Source organism: Carlito syrichta, unplaced genomic scaffold (genome assembly GCF_000164805.1).
Source record: "Carlito syrichta isolate Samal-C Ts95f unplaced genomic scaffold, Tarsius_syrichta-2.0.1 Scaffold301673, whole genome shotgun sequence".
Classification (NCBI taxonomy): domain Eukaryota; kingdom Metazoa; phylum Chordata; class Mammalia; order Primates; family Tarsiidae; genus Carlito; species Carlito syrichta.
This window is the reverse complement of record NW_007245769.1, coordinates 310424-333356: the sequence shown is the minus strand read 5'-3', so window position 1 is coordinate 333356 and position 22933 is coordinate 310424. Positions and strand designations below refer to the sequence as shown.

At 34.7% G+C, this 22933-nt stretch overlaps 1 protein-coding gene across 1 annotated transcript in view; it reads left to right on the top strand.

Moving 5' to 3' along the window:
* Positions 1-22933, top strand: part of LRP1B (LDL receptor related protein 1B) — a 1912798-nt gene that overhangs the window by 1600978 nt on the left and 288887 nt on the right. The window contains exons 44-47 of the mRNA XM_008055101.2: positions 13179-13371; positions 14062-14187; positions 18351-18479; positions 20638-20757. Coding sequence (XP_008053292.1) covers positions 13179-13371; positions 14062-14187; positions 18351-18479; positions 20638-20757 — 568 coding nt within the window. The remainder of the gene's footprint in view (positions 1-13178; positions 13372-14061; positions 14188-18350; positions 18480-20637; positions 20758-22933) is intronic.

The window sequence follows — 22933 nt, the reverse complement described above, 5'->3', positions numbered from 1 at the left end:
CTCCCGGCCACCGCAGCCTCGCCTGCTGGGCTCTGGCGATCCTTCCACCTCAGCCTTCGAAGTAGCTGGAACTACAGGCGTGCGCTACCACTGATTTTTTTGATTTATTGTAGAGATGAGGTCTCGCCAATTTGCCTAGGTGGGTCTCGAACCCGCGGGCTCAGGCAATCCACTCACCTCAGCCTCCCAAAGGCGCGGGATTACAGGCTGAGCCACCAAGCCCAGCTGTCATATTTCTTTATTAACCTTGAATCTGACACATTACCCCAGTCTTCCTTTTTCTTTAACATGATAGATTGGAAGAATAATGGTCTGCTGTTTTTAAAAAGTCCCTCAATTTGAGTTTATTTGATACATTTGTTTGATTAAATGAAATTGTTTCTTAAATTTTGGTTATAACTTTTGGCAGAGAAATGGCAATAGTGACATCTGCCCTTGTCAGTGTGTCATATCAAGAGCTGCATGATACTCATCTCATTAATGGTGTTAACTTTGATCATGTAGTCAATGTTTCCATAGGATTCTACCATCAAGTTACCTTTTATTATCTACAAAACTAATAGATATTCTTCTGGAAAGAAATTGAAATAATGTAAATATTGTATTTCTCATTGTACTTTTGCTCACTAATTTTAGCATTTTTGTGTATTTTGTGTATTTCTTTCCTAAACAATTATTTATTGTAGATCTTGACAAGTAAAAATGTTCTACTTTTAATATTTTCTACATTTATTAATCAGAAATCTCCTATAAGGAACTTTCCTATGCCCTCCCTCAATGTTTTATTATTTATTTATTTAGTTAATTTTTTATGTCAGTAAGAAATCATGGAATTTGTTTTATTTATTCAGGGGATTATAACATGACTATTTTTACTTGTTTCTCAAATTGTCCTATTTATGGTCATTAAGAGGTCCTTCAAGAGTCCTCCTACATGCCCTATCATTTTTTGAACAAGTTCTTACTTTTTGTCCCCACAAGACAATTCAGGTTCATATTGTACTCTTTCTGTCCATAGTATTTAATATATTTCTTTTGCAATTATGTTTGCAGTGGATTTAATGTTCAATTTTTTGTTGCTAATATACAGAAATATAATTGTTTTTCTATTCTCTGAACATCCTCAGTTCATTTGTTAGTTATAGTAACTTTTTTGCAAAATTTTAGGAAATCTAGCTTATGAAACGCTGTCATCTGTGTCTCTGAACTGGGATCCAGATAAAGTTCAGATATAATAAATGAGGGATATGTCTTTATAAAAACTTTAAATCTAATTTTCCCTTCTATCTTTGTTATTTAGGAGGCTTTGCAGATTTCTACAGAAAAACAAAAGCAAAATCAGCTAATTGATCTTGTAGCGTTTCAAAGTCTAGATTATAATGTTGTATACCATGGCATTGTTTAATATGTTCAATTACCTTTGTATTACATAGATATTACAGTTAGATCTATGAACTGAATAGAATCATATGTGATTTTTTGCAAGAGTATCATCTGTTTTTCTATACTTTTATAAAAAACTTTAAAATGTTTTTTATGTTGTTGCTTATACTTTTATTTCTTTGAGAACAACGACTCTGCTTTATTTTTTTTTTTTTTTTTTTTTTGTAGAAATAGCATAGTGTAGTGGTTAAAGGTATGACTCTGGAACCTGGAATCAAATCCTGTCTTTATTACTGTTTCCTTTATCACTTCCTCCTCCTACTCCTCTTCCTTTCAAAGCTTTATTGAAATATAACTTACATATGGCTCAATTCATTCATTTAAAGTATATAAAAGAGGCTTTTTAGTATACTCATGAAATTGTGCAACCATCATCACAATCAGTTTTAGAACATTTTTATCACACTAAAAAGACACCCTACTTCTCTTAGCCATCAGTCCTCAATCCCCTATTCCCCCAGCCCTAGGCAACCATGTACATGTATCTACTTTCTGTCTAGTCTATAGGTTCTCTTATTCTGGAATTTTTCTATAAATCAAATTTCTATAAATCACGATATGTGGTCTTTTTTGATTTGCTTCTTTCCCTTGCCATAATGTTTTTAATGTTTATTTGTATGTAGTATTCATCAGTATTTTCATTTTTTTTTTTTTTTTTTGAGTTGGAGTCTCACGTTGTTGCCCAGACTGAAGTGCAGTGGCCGCTCCCGGCCACCGCAGCCTCGACCTGCTGGGCTCCGGCGATCCTTCTGCTTCAGCCTTCCAAGTAGCCGGAACTACAGGCGTGCGCTACCACGCCCGGCTGATTTTTTGATTTATTGTGGAGATGAGGTCTCGCTGCCCAGGCGGGTCTCGAACCCGTGGGCTCAGGCAATCCACTCACCTCAGCCTCCCAAAGAGGCGGGATTACAGGCTGAGCCACTGAGCCCGGCTTCATTTGTTTTTTACTGATATATAATATTCTTTTGTATGAACAGACCACATCTTATTTATAAATATATTAATTATATGATGGACATTTCAGTTATTTTGACTTTTTGGCTACCATAAATGGTACTGCGATAGCCATGTATGTACAGATTCCAATGTGAGCGCATATTTTCATTTCTTTTCGGTGGATCCAGATTTGCGGGGTCATGAAGACACTATGGGCATCGTTAGACTGCTTTCTTTTTTTTGTTTGTTTTTTTTGTTTTCAAGTTGGAGTCTCACTCTGTCGCCCAGACTGGGGTGCAGTGGCACGCTCCCAGCCGCTGCAGCCTCCACCTGCTGGGCTCCGGCGATTCTTCCGCCTCAGCCTTCCGAGTAGCTGGAGCTACAGGCGCACACTACCATGCCCGGCTCATTTTTAAAATTTATTTACTGTAGAGATGAGATCTCGCCAAGTTGCCCAGGCGAGTCTCGCACCGGCGGGCTCAGGCAATCCACTCACCTCGGCCTCCCAAAGCGCGGGATTACAGGCTGAGCCATCGAGCCCGGCTTAGACTGCTTTCTACAGTGGCCATACCATTCTCCATTCCCTCCAGCAGTGTGTAAAGATTCCATTTCTCCACATCCTTCACATCCTTGCCATCACTTGTTATTATCTGTCTTTTTTCATTATAGTTATTCTAACAGGTGTAAAGTGATCTCTCATTGTAATTTGCAGTTTTCCCTGGGGACTAACCACTTCATTCTTCAATCAACAAATATTTGTTGAGTGCCTAATGTGTCAGATGCTGTTCTGGGTGCTTAGATGTCATCTGTGAGCAGCACAGATAAGCCTCTCTACTTTTAGGAAACTTATGTTCTACCAGAGGAAGACATATTAAGCCACAAATCTCATAAGAATCAGGTAGAGTAGAATAAGGGAATTGAATGTGATATGTTAAAGAGAGGGAGGTTGCATTAGGGAATTCAAGATGTCTCTTTCATGGAAAAAGTGATATTGGAACAAAATCTTAAAGGAGTGATTTAGCTGGCCATGTGAATATTTTTGGGAAGAGTCTCTCAGGCACAGAGAATAGCCTATGCAAAGACCTTATATGTGCTTGACTCATCTGAGGTGCATCCAGGAGGCCATGGTGGCTAGCACAGAGAGAACACGTGAGCATAGGAAAAAATGACAGGTGAAAAACCCAGAGAGATAATAGAGGGTCAGGTCATATATGGCAGCAGTCCTCACCTTTTTGACATCAGGACTGGTTTCATGGAATACAATTTTTCCATGGATGGGGGGAAGGAAGATGGTTTTGGGATAATTCAAGTGCATGGCATTTATTGTGCACTTTATTTCTATTATTATTACATTGTAATATATAATGAAATAACTCATCATAAAAAAGAGGTGCAAATGGAAGTGGTAAATAAAATAATGAATGGGCCACACCCAGACTAAAATAAGTGTCAGAGTCTGACTTAAAGCTTACCACCAGTTGCAGCTGTATTATTGAAGACATCAACTTAACTTGCCACTCACTGATAGGGTTTTGCTATGAGTCTAAAAGCAATTGATTTAACATGGTCTCTGTGCAGTCAAATCTCACTGCTAATGCTAATCTGTATTTCTAGCCACTCCCCAGCGCCACACCACCACCTCAACTTCACCTCTGATCATCAGGCATTCGATTCTCATAAAGGAACACACAAGCTAGCTCCCGCTATTTCACCGTAGAGTTAGCACTCCTATGAGACTCTTAGGCCATTGCTGAACTCACAGGAGGTGAATCTCAGTCGGTAATGGGAGTGATAGGGAGTGGCTGTAAATACAGAAGTTTTGCTTGCTCCCCACCTTTTGCCTCTTGCTATGAAGCCTGGCTCTTAACAGACCATGGACCACTCCCAAGCCCTGGCCCAGGGGATGGAGACCATCTAACATATGGCACAAGAGAGCATTCCAAGGATAATGGAGGCTCTTGAAAAAGATTAGATTTGCAGACACTCAAATCGGGATGTGGAAAAGATGTCATTTTTACTCATTTTGTTTTTACCTTTGTCTTATCGTTAAAGTTTTGTTTTGAATTTCTGCGTCAATAATAGCCTTCTAATGAATAAGATGAATTTTAAATTGAGACAAGTTTCTAAAGCATGCATTTTAATTTTAAGAATTATAAGTAATCAGACTTAATGATAGTGCAAAACTTTCTGCAATTCCAAAAATAAACAGAATTGTTAAAAATTTATTATCATTTAAGAAACTGATGAGAGCTTGTTTCTAAGGAAGATAACTGAGCTTGGGAGCTGAAGGTGGGAAGGAATGTATGCATAAATCATTGTGATTGTCAAAAAAGAATTAAAACTCATTTTGTATGCAAATCATCCTCCAATAAAGTTGATTAAAAAGAAAACTATATGCATAGTAGAGAAAATATGTGTGTGTATATATATACATATATACACAAAAGTTCAGATAGTCATGCAGCCAGATTCAGTTTTTACTGAATGTTTAAAAAGTTGAATAATAAAGAAGTATTTTAGGATAACTGCTATATATATGTTTAAATACATTTTTAATAATTCACTTTGCCAAAATTATGTATACATTTTACAAATATTTTCATATTTATTAAAGTGATTCTTGGGTGGCCTATGGACAGATGTAGAATTTAAGGTTATAGGTAAATAAACATTTTGATATAACCTTCAAGTATAGGACTTTGTCACTTTTTCAAAGTGACATTTTAAAGAAGCAAATTATTTGGTTTTATTTGGTTCATTTTGCTTAGCAATCATTAGAATGTTCAGAAAAGTATGTTCAAAACAGTTTTAGGGGAACAGGTATTTCTTTTTTGCCCATTGCTAGGTGCATGACTGAGACTCCTCTAACATAAAGGTTCATAAGAGAACAGCATACAAATTTATTTACTATAAGTTTTATGTGACATGGGAACCTTCAGAAATGAAGACTCAGGAAACAGAGCAATCTGTGTGTGTTTATGCTGTTTGGTGAAGAAGTGAATAGTTGTGGAAGGATATGACTGGAGAAGAAAAGGAGGGTATGATCTGATGGCAATAAACTGGGGGGGAACTTAGCAAGGCCTGTTTGTTCAGATTCTTCTTCATGTTCCTGTGTGACATTTCTTTCCTCTAGATATAGGGCACATTAGGATGTCCTTTCTCTAGGTACAGGGCAGATTATGGTCATATGACCTACCTCAGAAAAAGGCCAGAGAATTTCTGTATGGCTTGCTTCAGGGGAGAGAAGAGAGAGGTCAGAATGGCCTGTCTGCATTTGTTGTTTTCTCAAATACCAAGGTGCCATATTTTGGGGTAAAGATACCTCACATATACAACAAGCAAACACAAATCCTTGATTTCCAGAATTGTGAATATTGTAACTGGTCAGTGTGTAACAGTTGTGGTTCTAATACTGAAGGTTGAACAGGAGCTTAAGGTCAGTTAGTGTCCATGTCATATGACTTGCCTGATTAAAACACTGCTTGTGATTTTACCTCAAAGTTAGTAAATAGGCATAATTACTTTTTAAACCCCTAATAGAACTTTTCAGTGGACACACTAACAAAAAAAAACTCAAATATTTAAACAAATTAGATATTAATTTTACCTGTAAGCGTATGTTTGATGATACGATAAAGTCAGAGAAAGCATTAAATTTATAACAAAGATAAAGTTAAAAATCATTAAACTTGCAAATAAAAATCTTTTTTAAAAGTTTGTCTTCAAGTTGGTTATTGTTTGCAACACTTTAAAAAATAAAAATTAGATTCAAATAGTATTTAAGCTTTTAAACCTACCTATACAAGCTTATTTAACACCTACAGTATCTGTGCAAAAATAATTATAGCTAACATTTATTAAAAGTTTGCTATAATGCTGCTTAATGTATATTATTAGCATTTTCCAAAATTTTATGATAAATATTATTACTAATGTATAGTACTAAGAGGTATTGCTAGATAAGAATTCATACTTTCTGATTCTAGAGTCCACTCCTAGGACTATTAAGTCCTAGGATATATTTTCTTTTGAAATCTATGCAGTGTCAAATTAACTTATTTCTGGACTATCCTTATTATTCACACACACTAAAAACACATATTTATGCATACGTGTAAGTTCAGGATAGTTTTTAAGTTCTTACAGTCTAGCACCTAAAATAACATGTGATTTTTAAAAATTCTGTATATCTCAATTTGAAATATCAAGACTTGTTTTTCAGGGTGGTATGGACATAAGAGGTTTTGATTTAATATATAGTCCTTTGACTAACTCTTTACTTTTTCTACTAAAATATTAAAAAGGCAGGAGAGTTATATTTAGACAGTGATCTACAGGGTAGCATTATTAAAATATTTATCAAAGGTATGAGCGTTATCTTGGGAAGATTATGTTTATAGTTCTTCAGTAAAACACAAATGTAGTTAATAGCATTTTGCAAAGCAAAGGTTTTATCTTTATGTACATACACAAAGTATGAAGCTGAATTAAAAGTCTACATATATCTACCTTAAAAGAAGCAGCAGCAGTAGAAGAAATAAACCCATACAGTGAGGAAAATAGTTTTTAATCACTTATTTATTTGCTATTCTATCAGCAAATAATTATTGAATGTTAAATATGTTTTAAGTACTTGGGTTGCAAAAATAAAAAGATGCAATTCCTGGTTTCAAATAGTTCAGTCTTGCCAGGAAGATTGATAAAATAAAAGCTCTTAAAATATTATCTGATGAGTTTTCTAATGAATGTGTATAAAAACAGTTCTGGATGTGCAGAGGAAGAAGCCATTTTGCCTTGGGCAGTCGAAAACGGAATCTGAAAGAAAGTCTTTCTTGAACTGGGTCCCAAAATGTATACTTTGGAAGGATTCAAAGAACAAACTCATTAAAAATTTTTAGTCCTTGTTGATACAAATCAGGTTATAAATCTGTCTAAATGTACCTAATTCAGAATTTTGCATAAGCTGTAACTTTAATAACTATAATCATATATGAAGGCAAGAAAATGAAAACATGAAAAATTTGCCCAAATTCCATTTAAGAGTAGCTATAACATTTCAAGAATCTCAGTTCATATTTGTTCGCATTAGTCCTCTGTGAGACCTAAGGGGATTTTTAACTCTTTCTCTCCTTGGAAAGGGAACAGAATTTTACTGCCTCATTTTCCAGATTAGGAGGGAGTTTGTAGAACAAATACTAAATGCCTAAATGCCATTAATGTCTATCCAAATTTGTAAAGAACAAAATTCAAAGTAATTATTGAAATACTTCTCTATTGTATCTACTGCACTCTTAAAAGAAGGAAACAAACACATGATAAAGTTTCTTAATATTGCATCTTCTGTTACTCTTACCAGAAATATTTTTCAACCTTCTAGATAACTCACCTTTACATAGAAAACATGATTGTCTAATTTTCTATTGCTCTGAGTAGAGTAATAGATGGTCTATTCTCAGTAGATCATAAAAACTGAATTCCAAGAATCCAAAAAGATAATAATAAGTTTTTAAAAGTCTTAATATAGGCATATATTCCAGATCTTTTCTATATTATCCTCCAACTGTTCTCTTCCTCCAGAAGACTTACCTATGTACCTGCCTCCATTGCCCTCTTGCTTCTGGTCAACTTTGGTCAATCAAGGAATTAGAAGGAGTTTGTGTAATATCAAAGGAATTCATTCTCAATTCTCCTCCCTCACTGAAAAATCTGCCTCTCTAACAAAGACTGGTAGCTCATCTCAAGGTAGTTCTCTTTTTATGGGTTCTGAAAACCATCCCATTTCATTGTCATTTCAGATCTAAGGATGGTAACAGTCTCTGTGTCCTACACCATCCCTATGGTTTCCCTGTACCCTGCCAAAACCCTTTTCAAGAGTCCTTTGATTAAGCCTTCCTCAGATTATCCTAACTTGAGCATGCCAGTTCATTCCTGCTTCATGCTTAACTGACACAATCTCTCTAAAGATTTTATGGTCTACTGAGAATAGACCATCTATTACTCTACTCAGAGTAATAGAAAACTAGACAATCATGTTTTCTCTGTAAAGGTGAGTTATCTAGAAGGTTGAAAAATTTCTGATAAAAGTAACAGAAGATGTTAAGAAACTTCATTGTGTGTTTGTTTCCTTCTTTTAAGAGTGCAGTAGATACAATAGAGAAGTATTTCAATAATTACTTTGAATTTTGTTCTTTACAAATTTGGATAGACATTAATGGCATTTAGGCATTTAGTATTTGTTCTACAAACTCCCTCTTGAAAACTGTATTTGTCATCTATTCTTATATTAAATTTTTCTCGGTTTTAAGTTACTGATTTACCATGCTCTCTAAGGTGAAAGCAATTGCAGTTATTATTATTTTTTAATCTGCAACATTCTGTCATTCCCAGTCATGACAGGGACCAAGTTGTCATTTCTTATAATGATAATTTATGATCTTGCCAGTGAGGCAATCTGCTGGGGTGTTTGGGAAACCTCCCATTTGCCTGGCTTTTATATTGCTTGGTTTAACATTTAGCATCTGGGACTTGGAAATATGATGTTTGCTTTATAAAACTGCATATTTTCAGATTATTTAACTGGTTAACTGAATTGAAGGCTTCCACAAATAAGATACCAGTGAAGTCCCAAGATGCAAAAGGCATCTGGCTAGTAACTATAAATTTCTGACACATATATTTAAAGTCTATGTGGTATCTCTATGAAACCAATTTAATTATGTCTACAAAGACACACATGAGATGAAGTGACCGTGTCAAGAAATGACTTTTGTGAATGAATATTAAGTTTTAGAAATATGAACCTACTTATAGGCTCAAGATGAAAGTACCTTAAAATTATGCCATAATGGTACATTATCATATAATATGGTAGACTGCAATTTATGAGAACAATACTTCTGCCCTGTAAATAAATATACTAATTAAGAATCTATGTGCTAGTCCATTTTGCATTGCTATAAAAGGAATACCTGAGACTAAGTAATTTATAAATAAATGAGGTTTATTTTGCTTACAGTTCTGCAGACTGTATAAGAAGCATTGTGCCAGCATTTTCTCAGCTTCTGTTGAGAACTTCAAGGAGTTTCCAACCATAGATGAAGATGAAGGGGAAACAGGTGTTGTCACATGATGAAAGAAAGAAAAAGAGAGAGGAGGGAGCAACCAGATTCTTTTTGAATGCCAGATCTCTTGTGAACTTATTACCACAGGAAGGGCACTAAGTCATTCGTGAGGGATCCTCACCTAATGCCTAAACACCTCCCACTAAACCTCACTTCCAACGCTGGTGATAACATTTCAACATGAGATTTGGAAGTGTCAAATATCCAAACAATATTAACATGTAAGGTGCGCAACTTGTAAACTTATGGTAAAAAGTGTTTTACCATGGAGATTGAAGCATGTAATTTAGTAGATTTCACCTTCTATTCCACATAGAACTTTAGCCAGAAATGAAATGGCTAGAGTTAGCTTGGGTCTTAGTGGAACCTATTATAACCTATAAAGGCAATATACATAATTATAGACCAAGTTTCGTATTGCTTCCACCCTTTTTCTCTGTATCAGCACAAGGAGAAAAGCAAACTACTAGACCCAATCAATGTTAAAATCAGTAACAGTTGTTATATGGCTTTTGGTGACAACATAGGAAACTTTTGTTTTCTTTTTTTTTTGAGTCGGAGTCTCACTCTGTCACCCAGACTGGAGTGCAGTGGCCGCTCCGGGCCACCACAGCCTCGACCTGCTGGACTCCGGCGATCCTTCCGCCTCAGCCTTCCGAGTAGCCAGAATTACAGGCGTGCGCTACCGCCCGGCTGATTTTTTGATTTATTGTAGAAATGAGGTCTTGCCTGCCCAGGCAGGTCTCGAACCCGCGGGCTCAGGCAATCCACTCACCTCAGCCTCCCAAAGGCACGGGATTACAGGCTGAGCCACCGAGCCCGGCTGACTTTTGTTTTCATAAGACTCTGTCCATAACATTTTCATTTATGTCAAGCTATTACAATCTTCATTCTTAGTGATTCAACAATGTTTAGTGAGTGTCTACTTTGTTAGTCTAAACGATGTGATACCGGAGAAATTGAAGCAATTACTATAGTTCCTAACTTGAAGTAGCATAAATTTAGTTACAAAGACAGCACATATATAGCTGCTAATAAAGAAAAAAATGAGTTTCTCTAGTTCATACCACCAAGTTGAAATTTGTCAGATTACCTGGTAATTTGTTAGGAATGCAGAAACTCAGAGCCTATTCTTGACCTAGTGTGTCAGAATCTGTCTGAGTTCTAACAAAATCTCAAAGTGGTTTATATTCACATTAAAGTTTGATAAATATTGCTCTGTAGAACAGAAATTACTTATATACTCAGAAAAAAATTAAAGTAATTGTTTTTATGAGAGGGTAATTAGCAGTTAATTTAGAATGAATGAGGTACAGTTTTGGGAAATCAGGAAGATAACATTGTTAATTACCTCATAATAATTTACAGGTTGAAACAAGATGGAGAGAGACATGGGACTTATTTCTTAAATTACTATATTCTCCAAATTATATGTTATCCTCAAACTATACCAATTTTTGTACTTTGTAAATGTTTTCATCCTAGAATATGTTAATTTCTAAGAGGGCAATACATGACCGAAGGAGGAGCCTGGGATTTAGAGATAGTTTAAGAAGATGATTAAAAATATCAACACTGGATGTAACTTTACCCTTTTGATAGAGTTACCAAATATCTCTACCCCTAAATTTTTTCATACATAGAAAGGAGATAATGTCTTCACAGTTTATTCGTAAAATTTTGTATGTATTCCTCAATAAAAAAAGGAAAATACTTATCCATATATATGGGTCTGTTAATGAATGCTCTACTGTTTTATGGATGTATTTGTCTATCCTTCACTGATACTATACTGTCTTGAAAATTCATTTTGATTTTCTTGAGATAAGGTAGTGTTAGTGCTCCAACTATTTTTTTCCCTAATCTAGGTCTCTTACATGTCCACATACATTTTAGATTTATTTGTCATCTGCAAATAAATACAGTTTGACTTTTCTCCCCCCAGTTTGGATTTTTTGGGTCTTAATTTACTGGTTAGAAACTCATGAATAATATGAGTAGCAGAAGTGAGAGTGATCATTCTTGTCTTGTACTTGGTTTTATGTTCATTTATATTTCTATTCTGAGTTTTTGTCAGGAATAGGTGTTATATCTTATCAAATAATTTTTTGATACTTATTGAGATAGTTATATGTGTTTTCTTTTTTAGTCTGCTATTGTGGTGAATTTCATGGATTGATATTTTAATGTTGAATCTAATTGTATTCTTGGGGTTAATCTCACTTCATCAGGATGTATTATCCATTTTATTGATCTCAAGTAATCAGTTTTTAGTTTTTTGATTTTTCTCCAGTTTTTCTGTTTTTTATTTATTTGATTTTCCTTTTTCTTTTTAGTTTTTTTCTTTTTAACTTTGGATTTAATTTACTTTCCTTCTAGTTTCTTCGAGTGGAAGCAGAAGTCATTGATTTGAAAATTTTATTTTTCACATTTTTCTTGCATTTAGTTTAGGGATATACGTTTTTTTATATCTCTAAAAGTATTCCTGAAATTTTTTTTCTGGAAGATAGTTAAACAACTTGGAAACAGTTTGATCCTTTTAGGTCTTTCTTTTAAGGTTTGTTAGACTGGACTGCAACAGATTTTAGTCTAGAGTTTATAACTCCCCACTGCTAAGGTAAGACTCTACCAGTTACTCTACTCAGTCTCATGAACTAGAATGTTTTGGGGTCTGCTTGGTATTAAAAGGCATGATTTGTGGATGTATGTGAACTTTGAGACTCTTATTTCTTTAATACTTTCCGTTGGTTCTTTCACCAGATTGGAGAAGTTCCTAACACATGTATGTACACTTATCAGAACCTGATTGAAAACTCCAAAAAGCCCCTCTGTAAATATCCACTGGTCTCTGCTGAACTCTCTTCTCTGGGACTCTGCCCTGTGAGGTCTAGCAACATTGCTGTCTCATAACTCTTTCTTCCCATAACTTTCACTCAGAGACAGTTATCTGGACTCTGTTTTTGTGTGCTGTGCTGCTACAGTAATCGGACTCTGGTGAACTGTGGCCACCAGGGGGCATACCCTGTATTTTCTGTTTCTCAGGAATCACTGGCCCTTTATGTGCAATGTGTTAAAAAAAATCTTGTTTCATATATTTTGTTTGTTTGTTTGTTTGTTTCTAGTTGTTTCAGGTGGAAAGGTAAATGTAGTCCCTTTTATTTCATTTGATCTGAGTGGAAGTATGGTCTTTACTTTTGAACTTTTATAGTCAGACATGTACATCTTATCTAATCACTCATGCTGTAGGCTTCTTGAAGGAAAAGCTTGGGTTTTAGGATTCTTTATATTCCATATATAGTTCTGAAAACTTGATAAGTGTCTGCTATATATTTGGTGATTTTATAATAAAATTAATGAGTGCTTTCTGGTCACTATAATCTCATATTTTTGTCTTGGTGAGTTTGCTTTTATACCAAAACAATAAAGTTGTCTATACAAATTGAATGATTAAAGAAAAGTGTATTTAAAATACTAAGTAAACTCTAAAGTTAATTACATTTTAGTTGAAATATAAAGCATATTATGATAATTATCTAGTAAAATGGTAGTTTTAGCTGATGATTTCTATCGATTAAAGCCATCTCAGCTTAATCCCTTGTTTTTTTGAAGCAGAAATGGATATGGGTATATAAATATCTATATCTTCATTGTAAAAATATGATATTTTGTTTATTCCAGGTGATTGTCAAATCTGGGCCAGGGACTTTCCTCAGTCTGGCTGTTTATGACAATTATATCTTCTGGTCAGACTGGGGAAGAAGGGCTATCCTGCGTTCCAACAAATACACAGGAGGAGACACAAAAATTCTTCGTTCTGATATTCCACATCAACCAATGGGAATCATAGCTGTTGCCAATGACACCAATAGCTGTAAGTTACAATAGAAAAAAAATTTATATTTTATTTATATAATCTCTGGTCTCTCAAAAATGTAACTATGTTTTTAATAATACTTAGATTTTGCTTTTCAAAATATATATGTGTATATATGTTTTTGTGACTACAATTCTGTGGATTTTGTTTTCTTATAGTTCTTAAGGATAGTATTCAAGATTTGGCTATTCAATATATTGAAATTATCTAAAATGATTAAGACAACTTCTGTGGTGCTTAACTCACCACCATAGGAAGACTTTATTTTTAATTACTTGTTTCAAAAATCTTATTCCACTCACTCTTCATATCTTTGAACATTCAAATCAAGTTGTTTCCACGAAAATGATACTTGATAGATAAGTTTTACATCTGTGCTTAAAAATTCTTTAATCACTGGAGTACTTACAAAATTGCACTTGGCGGTATTCATGTGATTTCTAGTGGAACTAGTTCATTTAATGCTATGGTATTCTTGACTGACGTGTTAGAAAGATTTAATTAGTGTTGCATGTTTTTCTAATGTATCTATTTTTAGGAATGTTTAGATTTAAAAGTTCTGAATGTTTCTTGTTCAAGAGTTATTATTGACAGATTGAGGCAGTCTCACTGTTTACTATTAATATATATCTAACATAGAATAGGAATTCAATATAAAATGTTACCAATAAAGTCTCTTCATCGCAGGTGAACTTTCTCCGTGTGCAGTATTGAATGGAGGTTGCCATGACCTGTGTCTTTTAACTCCCAATGGTAGAGTGAATTGTTCCTGCAGGGGGGACCGGATATTGCTAGATGACAACAGATGTGTGAGTAAGTAAAGAGATCGGAAATGCAAGATGACATATCTGCTCAAAATGTCACACATATAACTGCAATTGTTTTAGTGTATTCATCCACTGTATACATTTAGTGTATTCTTCTCCAATATTAGATCAACCAATTTATCTCCCTGTTCTTTACTTTGCTTCGTTACTGTACTTTGTTATAGCACCATGTGCTAGATAATGATAATCAAAATGGTGCTGAATGTTTTATCTTCCTGACTGTGGGCTGGGAGGTATTAGGGCTAGCTCAGAGGAGTACCTGAATACAGTGATCATCTGAAAACTTCCAGTTGTGACTTTGTGAAATGAGTCAACAGCAAAATTAATGGAAACTGAAATAAACCAGCATACAGGCAGTATGTCAGTAGCCTTGCAATAAAACCGCTCACAGTCCATCACAGTATGTAAATGAGAGCGAATGGCTCATGCAGCTTATTTGTAATCATTTCCAAACTGTTAATTAAGAATGTAACATTGCAACCTTGCACGATGTTTATACCTCCCAAAGGCATTACAATCTTTAATTAGTACCATTACAATATACACTTATTAACAGCTAAGTTTCCAAAACAGTTTCCAAAATAAATAAGGGTTCAAGTGTTCCAATATTGCCATGAAGAATTAGCAAGTCACATAAAAAAGGTTAATTTCTATTTAACATTAAGACAATTTGTGGGTAAGGAAGGTGAGAGAGAAAGTTGGAAATTGGTAAACTTACTCTCAGGATGTGTCAGTTTTAGGCATCTTTTCCTCTCCTCATCTAGATCCTCATCTCATATTTTTTCATGTTAGAATATTAGCAGAGCTGGATGTGTCTACACTATAATAATAAGTATTTTTCATCTTCATCTAAGTGTTCTTTTAATCTTCATCCATTAGGAAAATCTCTTTTAGCTGCTCTTTGCTTTAATGCAAGTCCTTTTTATAATTTTCTTTATTTTGAAAACAATTGCACCCAATACAATAACATAAACATATCTTCTCACTTTGATACCACAACCCAAAAGGGGACTTCTTAGTGAAAAAGGCAAAAGATACTTTATTTATGATTGTGCCAAAACAAATGAGAAAATGATACAATTGGTCAGATTTTTAAATGCAGGTGCCCAATTTCAATAATTCGTGCCACAAAATCCCATATTTCTTTGTCACTTAAACCTTCTCTGAGTTGCTCAGGCAATTGCTTAAACTCTTAAACTCTCTTTTACAGTTTGCCTTTGTGGTTTCAGCTGTAATGGTCTGAATCTGATGCCATCTGTAAGCCTGGAGTGTTAGCCATGCATTAGACTCACTCATGTTTCTTTCACAGGTCACTGCAGGCCAGTATTAAAGCAATACCTTTAGTCAAAACGCAAGGCATATTTGTGTACAGTGAGGCCTATCCATGCTGCAAAATAGATTAAATACAACTGCCCCTACTAAGCTACCTGCTTCTTTCTATTGATGAGAGAGAATTAATCAGGAAAAAAATATCTTTTTAAACAAGCACAGCTGTATTTTTATGAAATTGTAGAGTGATATTGGATACTTCAGAGCTGACAAACTGTTATAGCGGCAGACTGTACCCATTGTGCATTCATATTGAAATCCTCTGGTCCAGCAAAGAGATTGGAAAGTAACTCTTGCCTTCTCCTTGTCAAACCCATCTTTGGGAAATGCTAGATACTATGCTAGAATTATGCTAGCATAGATAATGTCCATATTTGAATGATTTCACCCAGGGTGTTCATTAAGTGTTAATGGCAGCATTACTGGGGTGAGAGGCCATTCACTAACAACTACTTAAGAGCAAAGGAGGGAAAACCATTTGCTGGCATAACTGTTGACAAAAAGAGTAGGCAGTTTTCTTCTACACAGTCTTAGTAATCTTATCGACATCCATAATAGAAATAAGCATAGAAAATACAATTAGATAAAGAAATTGCTGTGGAAGAGAACAACAAGGAAACCATGGTGTTTGTAAAAAAAAAAAGGCGGAAAACACTCAATACTTTTTCATCAAGTGAACATACCTGAGCAGGAATTGTACTTATACAATATTTTTTATAATCTAAAAACCATATCTATCTGTAAGTAAGTTTTGTTTTTCCCCAAGGGATCATAATTATATGTCACTGAATATGGTATTTTCTATCATAACAAACAATGTTTAATTGGCAATGAGATAGCAAATAGGATGTGCTCAAATAAATAAAATAAGTCAGAAATATCAATAGACTTTTAGTAAGTGACTGAATTTTCTTCAGTTCATGATCTCAGATGATTGTACTCAGTAATATTAGCACTCTGCTTAATATTTCTTAATTTAACTTTGACACTAATTTTAGATTCTAAATTCTTTGCTACTGTCTCTAAAATGACATTCTACGTCAGCTGCTGACTGACCAATGAATTTTAGAATGTGCCAATCAAGAAAAAAATCTTTGAAACATGTTGCTGTCATTAAAAGAATTAAGTTAATAGTCTGAGGCAGATGCATAGACAGACATTCTATTAAATTAGTTAAATTCTAGGAATAGTAGAGAAATAAAACCCTGGAGACTTCAAATAGTGTAAGTGGCTATGTAATTGAATATTTCTAAAATAAAGTTCAAAAGTTTATAGTAAATTGTAAAATTGAACTATGTTTCCTGTATCAGCAGAGATAAATGAATTCTACTTATCTCCAACATACTACAGGTGGATTTCAGTGTACAATTATTTAACAAGCAACAAAGTGAGTACATGCCAGCAGATACCATATCCCCAAAAAATTGAATTCCAAAAGTTTACTAGTAAATCTTTTATTTGTGTATAAAAATAAGTTCATTTTTTCTCAATAGTGACCCTTCAAAACAGGGGTCCCATATTGGCATGCGAGGGATGAAACCTAGCTGTAGAAAATGTGTTCTATACTTTGTGACTATTGGCTTGTGCTTACAAATGAGAACAATATTAAAAACAAAAAACAAAAACAAAAAAACCTCAGATTTTAAATTTCTTATAAAAATCCTGAGATTTAGAAAAGAGACAGCAGTGGTCAGTTGGAGTCTGTAGCATCAGGTGCCCATGTTTTCTGTTTTCCATTTGATCATTGTCCTTCAGCAGCTTATCCCACAGACTCCTGTTCATTTCGAGGAATAAGTGCTGCCATGTGAGGCAGGAAAAATGAGTCTGCTCCCTAGTATGTCCTACACATGGATAGGAGAAGAGGCTGATGAGGATGACTTTAGCAATTCCAGTGTTTCTGAATGATAGGGCTTGCTACCTAGATTTCATTAGAAGGTCTTTGGGAAGGAAGACCAGGTTGGAGGTGGAAAAAATAGAGACCATTTATTTACCTGAGATATTTTCACATCAAGCATTTAAAAATGAGTCTACTATGTACAGAAAAATTCCAGCATATGGAAAAATATACAATAGATTCTAAAAGAGAAAACACAAAAACACATTCAGTATGTTGAGAGCTTATGTAAGTGACTGGTTTTTAAAATTTATTTTTAAGATAGATTGCTAGTCTAGCTGCATACATAGAGTCATCCAAATATAAACTACTCTTTTCCTCTACACACAAGTTACCAAATTATTAACAAATATGTAAGAAAATGAAAAAGAAAACTATACAACTGCCAAACAATTTACAAAGGTAGTGTTAGAACAGCAATTAAAGTGTCCCTCTTAATTTTTTTAATAAAGAAATGCCATAAGCCGGGCTCGGTGGCTTAGCCTGTAATCCTACGCCTTTGGGAGGCTGAGGTGAGTGGATTGCCTGAGCCCGTGGGTTCGAGACCCACCTGGGCAGGCGAGACCTCATCTCTACAATAAATCAAAAAAAAAAAATCAGTCGGGCGTGGTAGCACGCACCAGTAGTTCCAGCTACATGGAAGGCTGAGGCGGAAGGATTGCCAGAGCCCCGCAGGTCGAGGCTGCGGTGGCCGGGAGCGGCCACTGCACTCCAGTCTGGGCGACAGAGTGAGACTCCAACTCAAAACAACAACAACAACAACAACAAAAAACCAAAAAGAAATGCCATAAACAATTGCTCTTTATTTAATTTTATATTTAGATAATCTTTAGTTTATTTTTATAATTAAGATTAAAGAAAATAATTGTAAGGGTATCAAAAATGTTTGTCATTACACAAAAGCACTGGTGTTTTCTTTTTTTCAGCTAAAAATTCGTCTTGCAACATTTATTCAGAGTTTGAGTGTGGAAATGGTGAGTGCATTGACTACCAGCTCACCTGTGATGGCATTCCTCATTGTAAGGATAAATCAGATGAAAAACTGCTCTACTGTGGTAAGTGTCCAATATAGGCTTTTCAGAGAGAAGTTTCTGATTCTTTCTACAGTTTTTGATTTGTTTGTCTCCATTTGGTTTATGTGAATAACTTCCTTAATGTTTCTCATTAACGTGTTGGTCTAAGGCAACTGATTTGGTTTTGCTTGTGTTAAAATGAGGCACTTTATTTCCTATTAAGCAGCCATGATATTCATTGAAGAATTTTTTCATCCACAAAATGGAAATTAAAACAAAGTAAAAGACTGTCTTTTGAACTGCTTAGTTACTCATCTTTAGCAGTAGGTTTTAGGCTTACATTCCTTAAGATGTAATTCAGAAATATCAGTGATTTGTGAATATTGCAGGCTTACTATGCAGCAGAGAACCACCAATCATCAATAGCATGTTATTGGGTTGGTATCAAGGTCTTGTCAATTCTATTCCTTTCTCAAGGATTAGCCCAGAGGCTTTGAAATAAACACTGATTGCTTTAGCTGTGCTTCTATTCGTCACATTACTTGACAGCCAAACTCTACTTGTCCCTCAAAAGTAGACATTGACTTTTCCACCCATGTAAACAACTGAGATTTGCCTTCATTGCAACAATGTTTTTCCTGGAAATTTTTCTTTAAGTAATGATTAATAGTTATTGTATTTTTAAATACTTATTGGTCAGATTTGCAAGTATTTTTTACCCTAGAAATCCTATAGCATTGGGATTGTAAGCTATGCAAAATGTAGGAATGCATATCTAGAATTGCTACACTTTATTTCTGCTTCTCTTCTTTGTTTTAATATCTAGGTAATTACACCTAAATAATCAAAGAATAGTTAAAACAAGAGGAAGATGGAACTCAGGAAATCCACAAGCAGTCTTCTCACTCTCTTACATTACAGAATAGCACACCCTTAGTTAAAATGATAGTCAAAAAATATAATTTATACATGATTGATCTATACCTAAAAGCTAAGGGAATTTACCTCAAATAGTATATTTGGTTTAATGAATGGCTATATCCTGCATAGTATGAAAATATTGAAGCATATAAAAAATTTCATAATAATCAGTTTACAAATTGCATGTACTAAACTTGACTTGAGACTGTATCTCACATTGTTTTGTGTCTTTGTAGAAGTCGGATCATATTCATAAAGAAGTGTGCAAACTTACTCTGCAAAGGTTCAGCTAGTAAATGTGTTAAGCTTTGTGAGCCATATGTGCTCTTTATCACATATTTTCTATTTATTTATTTTTATTGTTTGTAACCTTTAAAAAAATTAAAAATCGCTTTTAGAGCTAAAACCTTACAAAAACAAGCTTACAGGCTAGATCTGGCCTGTGGGCAATAATAGTTCAATGTAGGTGTAAAACATGGGCTTGGTAGCACACCCAAGGTTAAATCTTTGTTCCCAAACTTACTAGAGTGTGACTAGTGTGAACAACGTAACTCATGTTTTTATGTTATAGTTTACTACTATAAAACAACTAGTTCTTATGGTGATTGAGAGCACTAAATGAGCAAGTGTATATTTACATATACTCAATAGAGAGCCTGGTGCAAAGTTGGTGTTGAATGTATGACAACTATTATTATAAGTGGTAGCTCCTGTCTCAAATCAGTGAATGGCAAGAGACCTAAATAGAATTTAGAAGGCAATTCTTCTATTTTTCAGGAAATTCGGTAGATATTTTTTGGTAATTGAAAAAAGTAAATGTGTTGATATCTAGGTGACTCTTTTATACATTGATTCATGAATACAAGTTTTGCTGCCTTTTTCCTTGCTGTGAAATCCTTGCAGATAGATACATTGGAGATAAGAGATGAATGTTGGAGTGTTTTTGTTACTTTTTAGGTAAAAACGTATTTCTTCAAAATGGAATATATGATATATGTTAATTTCTGTGCTACTAGACAAAAGTGACAGAAACAATAATGTAGATATAATTTGAGTATGAAATCACTGAAGTCAAAACACTAAATGAAAGGGGTTCTTACTGAATGAAATACTCTTTGATAATACATGAATAGTCTAATGCAAAGCTTTTAAACTGCATAACATTTGTTTTATAGATCCATAATCCAATCATTACGAGTGAAATATTATCTGTGATACTCATTTTATAAAAATATTTCTATATGATTTCCAATTATGAGTATCTACTTTTATTTCTAAGAAAACAGAAGCTGTCGGAGGGGTTTTAAACCCTGCTACAATCGTCGCTGCATTCCTCATGGCAAGTTATGTGATGGAGAAAATGACTGTGGAGACAACTCTGATGAATTAGACTGTAAAGGTAAATATTTATTGCATCAGCCTAGGATTATTGGTATGCTAAGTTTTCCCCCAACTTTTCCAAGGGTTGTTTCCGAGAGCCCTGTGATAAATAACACCTAAAAACATCTATGGAACACACTTTGGTAAATGTTGTTGGAGTTGGTTTACTAAAATTAATTGAAATTATGACTTTGTTCCTTAGTTCTGATTTTTGCTTCTTTGGTCACTTTAAAACTTTAGCAATTCTCTCTTCTCCAGTTCCACCTCCCTGTCTGTTGTACATTTCTATCATAAATGTGTAATACTGAATTTATTGCTTCAAAAATATTGCTGGTCATTCCTTAATTCTCTGTTTTACTGATGTTTTCCTAACCACCAGACAGGAGACCTTGGTGTTATTCTTGATTTCTCTTTCTGGATATTCAGTCATCAACAAATCTTTCAGTTGTTTGAAATATCATTCATGTAAATACACTTCAAGTTTAGATTAACAGAGTATCCCTCTACCTAGTTTCCCTGCCTGTACTTTTTCAGTTCATTCCTGTGTTACCAGTTATGATAATACTGTTTAACATTTTTCCACAGTGACTAGTAGGACATAGCATCAAGCTAGACCCTCTGGGTTTGAACCCCACCCCTACACTGTCTAAATTTGGATAAGGCACTTAGTTTAATCTGTGTCTCAGTTCTCAAAGTGTGAAATAGAAAAAAATAATAATTAAATGAGAATATTCACATTAAATAAGCTTAGAACAGTACTTGGCATATAATGAATGTAATGTAAGCATTGATCTTTTTAAAAAAAAATTTTTAAATCACTGCCTGATGACCACTAATGGAGTGCAAGTGTTTGCAGAATAAATGAAAAGCTCTCAGTCTGACATTGAAGGCATTCTAAAATGTAGACCCGCCAGATATTTCCAAAACAATTTTCCTTTAAAATCCTTTTCATTCGTTGAACACACTGTATTGAGTGCAATTCATTAAGGACTGAGACACAAAGTTAATGAGACATGTGCCTGCCCTCCAGGAGTTCAAACTCTAAGTGAAAGGCTTGTCATATAAACAGGTGAAGATATACATGAGGTGCTGTGATTGCACACATAAAAAGACACACTTTTTTTGGCTTGGATATATTCTCAAAAGTTTCATATACTATATTAAGTTTAAGCTTAGTCTTAAACTATAAATAAGGTGGAATGATTGGAAACAGACAAGAATTCCAAGTAGCAGGACTAACATTGTAAGCTGCAAATAATTTGATACAATTAGAAACAGATTACACATAGGGGAGTGGTTAAAAAAAAAAGAGAGAAACAAGTTAGAGGAAAGAGCTAGGGCCTGAAAGTGTATTTTATACCATGTTAAGGAACTCAGGCTTTATCTCACAGTCACCAGAAAGTCATTGAACTTTTAACACAGGCCAAATATCATCAAACTACATTTTAAAAAGAAAAGAAAAAAATTGTGTGAATAAAAACTATAAATAAAGAGATCAGAAAGGCAAAACAAAAGCTACTACAGTAGCCAAAGCTAAGAATAAAGAAGCGGGAGACAGAAATAACAGTGTCTTAATAGGGAGTATAAAATGTTTTCTTGGATGATAAACAGAGAAAGCACAAGAAAGGACAGAGTAGTTTTATGGAAGTGTTTTGGCCTGTTTTAAAAATGTTATTTGTTCTCATTTTATTTATTTATGTTTGTGAGACTTTTGTTTGTTTGGAGATGGGGATAAGACAATAAGAATAGTTTGCCTTCTGAGACTGAATCACTTGTAGACATCCAAATAGAATTGTTTCACAGGCATGCAGAGAGATAGAGATCTGAAATTCAGGTAGTAGATGCAGACCAGAAGTATTGATTTTGGACTCACAAGAAGAAAAAAACTCGGAGAGTATGGTGTAATAGTTGCTTTAGGAGTGCATCAGAATGACTTGCTGAAAAAAAATACACATATAAAAAAGGCAAAGTAAGCCGGGCTCGGTGGCTCAGCCTGTAATCCCGCGCCTTCGGGAGGCTGAGGTGAGTGGATTGCCTGAGCCAGAGGGTTCAAGACCCGCCTGGGCAGCGAGACCTCATCTCCACAATAAATCAAAAAATCAGCCGGGCGTGGCAGCGCATGCCTGTAATTCCGCCTTCTCGGAAGGCTGAGCCAGAAGGATCGCCGGAGCCCAGCAGGTCGAGGCTGCGGTGGC